We start from the raw sequence: 4811 nt of genomic DNA, 5'->3' as shown, positions 1-4811 counted from the left end.
AAAGAAAAAGATATAACCTAGCTGAGGGAAAAATATACATAAATAAAAGTTAAATATTCAAATTTTTCCATTAAAAACACCTACTTTACTGTTACAAAGGTATATATGTATAAATAAATTGATGTGGTTGTTACAATAAACTTTGCTAATAAAAGCAGGAAACAGGCCTGTGTGCCACTGAGCTAGTCCCTGTTGTGAATGCTTTATTATTGCATTTAAACCTCTTCACCCAGAGAATTAGGTACTCTTCCATTTTACAGATGTGGAAACCTAGACATTATACAGCTGTTAAATGGTGGAGCTAAAACGAACCTACACAATCTGACTCTAAGTGTTGTATTTCTGTTCATTGAAATAGACTGGGTCTTTGCTATACCATAAATCTTTTTTCTTGTTAGTACCATCAAACAGGATATATTAGTTTTTAATGTGGGTACATTATCACTTGAACTTTGTCATTTTTAGGGCATTTTAAAAGTGCAAGAAGGTTGCCTCAATAGATAGGTTGTTAATTATTCAAATGTATTTTCAAAGGATGTATAATCCTCTAATAGAAGAAAAATACTATCATGATGAGAATTATTTTCTTAGGGTGGTAAATGTCATTATGTTTGACACTATATTTAGAAGTACATATACATTATTTAAATCTAATGTTTTATATTGGATGTGCTGGTGTATACCTGTAAGCCCAGCCTGTATTCTCTCAGGAGGCTGAGGCAGGAAGATCCCCACAATTTCAAGCTCAGCCTGGGCTACATCATGAGTTCAAGGCCAGTCTGAACTACAGAGCAAGACTTTTATCTCAAAAAAACCCCAAAACAAATGGTTTAAATTTATTTTGATAAGAATATAAATTTTTTCTTCTTAGTTTGGATTTAGGTGGCGAGTAGAAAAAGAAGTAATTTCGGGAAAAGGTAATTATTTTTACAAATTTTACTTGTACATAGGACACATTATTTTGTTATGATTATTGAATTAAGACATTATGTAAGATTATTCCTCCCATATACAACCAGTTGTTGTCTACAAAAATAAAATTAGAAAAAATGGATTTGTGATATTAGCAAAAGTCAAACTTTAATGATTATTCCTTTTAGAGTATTGCCTTTAGAACGTTCAACCATTCATTATTACCACGAGAAGCTCTAGACCTCAGTCAGGATAAGTAGGAGCCAGTAGCTACTTAGGTTTAATTTTAGACTTTTCATGCCTCATATAAATGTGTTGAATGTTCTAAAGGCAAATAAAACACTTTCAAATGTAGAAAGTGTTTAAAGATTTAGCCAGGAATGCTGGGACTTGTAGTCCCAGCAGTCTGAGAGGCTGATGCAGGCCCATCACAAGTTCAAGTTCAGTCTGGGCCATTTAGCACCTTTGTGAGACCTGGCCCGCAGAGAACTGCTGAGGGTGCGGCTCGTTGTGAAGGCCCTGGGCTCAATCTCAAATACCTGCGGTGGGGGATTTAATAGCAAGAAACAAAAGAATACTTGATTCTTTCACTTTCTTCAGTACTTTGTAAAATAATAAACTGGTATTACTGTATTCAAGCAAAATTATTTTAAGAATAAAAATTATCATTTTGAACCTAATACATTTTTGTACAGTTGGTCGCCACTTTAGGCAGTATCCGAGATTGAGCCCATGTGTTTAGTTTAGTCCAACAGCAAAGACCAAACATTTAGTTGGCAGTCAGTAAATGTTTTTTCTATGCATTGTTGCAATCTTTTTTTCTTCTGTAACCTATTCTTAAAGTTTTTTTGGAAACTATGCCTCTATATAGTCTGTGCATATAAATTAACTCTGTATAGAATAGTAACATCTTAAATGCTAGTATTTCTGAATACTATGTGGTGGCAGAAATAATTTTAAACTTTAAACTAAATTAAACTGAAAAAAAATACATTTTTATAAGATTTTTTTTACAAGATACATTTCAAACATTTACAAATGTTTAAATGCTTAAACATTTATGGGGGGCCGGGAAGATGGCTCAGTAGGATAAGTGCTTGCCTGGCAAGAGTAAAGGCCTGAGTTCAATCCCGGATTCTGCCAAAAAAACAAACAACAACAAAAGATTAAAAGACCTTTGGGGCCAGGGAGATAGCTCAGTAGAATAAGCGCTTGCCTGGCAAGTGCAGGGGCCTGAGTTCAATCCCTGGTTCTGCCAAACAAAAAAAGAGACTCGTATCCTACTACCACCACACCAAAAAAAAAAAAAGGAAAAAAGAAATTTTAACTGTCTTACTGATATTTGTTTCTCAATGAAATAAAATAAAAAGTAATAATAAAAAGCATTTGTGGTAGCAGATGTCTTTTATAAATTGAATATTCTTTGTCAGATGTGAAATTAGATATGCAAACAAAATTAAGCACTAATATTTTTTTCTGTTAATAAAAGATCATCCTTGAAGGCACTTCAGAGAAGGGAAAAAAACAAATTTAAAGCTATTTTTAGCTTTTCTTAGGGTTACATTTTAGTTTGTGTTTACCTAAAATAATAAGAGATCCTGAAATGTCTCACAAATTTATTTTATTTTATTTATTTATTTTTTTTTGGTGGAACCAGGGATTGAACTCAGGGCCTTGTGCTTGCTAGTGAAGCACTTATTCTACGGAGCCATCTCCCCAGCCCTGTCTCACAAGTTTAAAATTTTGTATTTTTACTGAATGAGATGTTAAGGCAAATGTACGGTGGCCCCTTGTCGGAAGTCAGTGGGCACCCTCCCATCCTGGAATTAGTGAGGGCTGGGCTCCCGGGGAGGAGGAGAAGGGCAGCTGCCGCCCTGTGGGTTGCAACTTGCTGGTATTTTATAGACAAGATGAACAGACAATTAGGCAAGCGTTTGTCATAATTAAAAAGATACTGGTTTAGAAATAGGCAGTTTGGATGGTAATATTCTAAATACATTTTGGTAATTTCTTACATTTTTATAAAAAAGAATTAACTGGTTTCAAATTTGTTCCTGTTGGTGTAAATAATAATGATGTAAGTTAATAGATTTTTGTTTGTACAGCTTTAAGTTTGATGTTGACTTTTTCCAGCAAACTAAACAAAAAGTAGTTTCTTCTTTTTGCCCTTCTCGAGTCATAAATCTTAGTCCTTCTGTTGTGGGTTTTAACATACAGTGGACATAATGGACATACAGTGGACATGTTAGCTTTAGAAACAAGTGATTATAAAACATCAGAGAATCAAGTTTGATTGCTTATTGTACTTTATCCCAAAGTAGTAGAATTTTTGTATTCTTAGTGCCCCTTTACACTCATACTTTTAAATCAAGGCCATTATGTTGATACTTAAAATATTAATTTTAGTATTATAATTATTTATTGAAAGGATTCATGTAAGTTTAAGTGCATTTTAAAACAAAAATTACAAATGATAGTTTCACTAAGCAATATGAGTTTCACAGTATTTGTTGTATTACATAGTGTTGTCTTCAAATTAGTTGTTCATATTAACAGATATGTGCACACAAAATTGGAAGAAGAAAGAAAAAAAGAAATATGTAAGAAATTAAGAAGAGAAAAAGGTCAAAGAATTGAAAAAGAAGTCAAAACAAATTAAACACCAACTGATCCTTTCCATAGAGCAGCAGAAATCCACAGCACAGTTGTCCAACCCATCCTGCTTATGTGCATGGCAGAGCAGAGCAGAGCAGCGCAGCCCCGCCCCCCCCCCCCCCCCCCCCCGTCCTTTTCAACTCAGTAATTCCTTCCTTTTGAACAGGTTCATTCCCTTTTCGCAGTATCTCTTATATCCTTCAGATTTTAGAAAATACATTTATTTAATACTGAATGTATTCTGAGAATTATGACATTTTCTGGTAGTTCAGTTCTTTGCTTTGATATTTGTATACATATTTATTCTATAATTATTGTGATCAATTTTTTAATATACTGATTTTATAGAGCTAAGATTTTGCATATTTTTTAAAAAGTAAAATTTAGAGCTAATATTGATACTGTCATATTGATAAATGCTATCAACTATAGTAGCTAATATTCCTTTCCTTTTTGCAGGTCAGTTTTTTTGTGGAAATAAATGTTGTGATACAAAAGAAGGCTTAAAGAGTTGGGAAGTTAATTTTGGTTACATTGAGCATGGTGAAAAGAGAAATGCACTTGTCAAATTAAGTAAGTTAACTTTAAGGGAGACAAGATTGATTTAATCCCAGCACTCAGGAGGCTGAAGCAAGAGGATTGCTATAAGTTTGAGGCCAACCTGGGCTACAAAGTGAGTTCAAGACCAGTCTGGACTAGATGATGAGACCTTGTCTCAAAAACAAACACAAAGCAAACAAAAATGATTTCTTCCAAGTTTATCTTTGATTTAGAATTGAAAATGTATGGACTGTTTAAAGCATAATAATAAAAATTGGTATTATATCTTCCTGACAGTGTTCCAAACTCTTATAAGTTTTTGAACTTAAAGTTGTCGTATTCTAAGCATTATAGTAGCATTTTAAAATTATTTTTATTCTTTTATTTTAATTTTTTAATAGATTGCAAATTGAAAATAAATTATTTACAAACAAATGAATATAACAATAAAAATGTCCAAAATAAAAATGAAAGAATTTACAGATCAGTCATAATAGTTCACTGTCAAAACCAAGAAACGTATATTCATATAATTAGAATTTTCAAAGTGGAAAGGAGTAGGCAATAAATATTTAGAGATTTAAAATTTCTGAATTTAATACAACTTATAATATCATATTTCCAAGAAATAAGAACCTTAGGCACAAGAAATTTAAATAAAATCATACCAAGATACACAAAAATGAAATTGTCCAAAACTTATT

At 32.4% G+C, this 4811-nt stretch overlaps 1 protein-coding gene across 1 annotated transcript in view; it reads left to right on the top strand.

The window, feature by feature from the left end:
• Positions 1 to 4811, top strand: part of LOC101562519 (protein FRA10AC1) — a 78526-nt gene that overhangs the window by 11892 nt on the left and 61823 nt on the right. Inside the window, exons 8-9 of the mRNA XM_004625487.2 lie at positions 872 to 917; positions 4027 to 4140. Coding sequence (XP_004625544.1) covers positions 872 to 917; positions 4027 to 4140 — 160 coding nt within the window. The remainder of the gene's footprint in view (positions 1 to 871; positions 918 to 4026; positions 4141 to 4811) is intronic.

Source organism: Octodon degus, unplaced genomic scaffold, assembly GCF_000260255.1.
Source record: "Octodon degus isolate 3935 unplaced genomic scaffold, OctDeg1.0 scaffold00010, whole genome shotgun sequence".
NCBI classification, from domain to species: Eukaryota; Metazoa; Chordata; class Mammalia; order Rodentia; family Octodontidae; genus Octodon; species Octodon degus.
The sequence above is the reverse complement of the archived record's forward strand: the minus strand, read 5'-3'. Positions and strand labels throughout refer to the sequence as shown.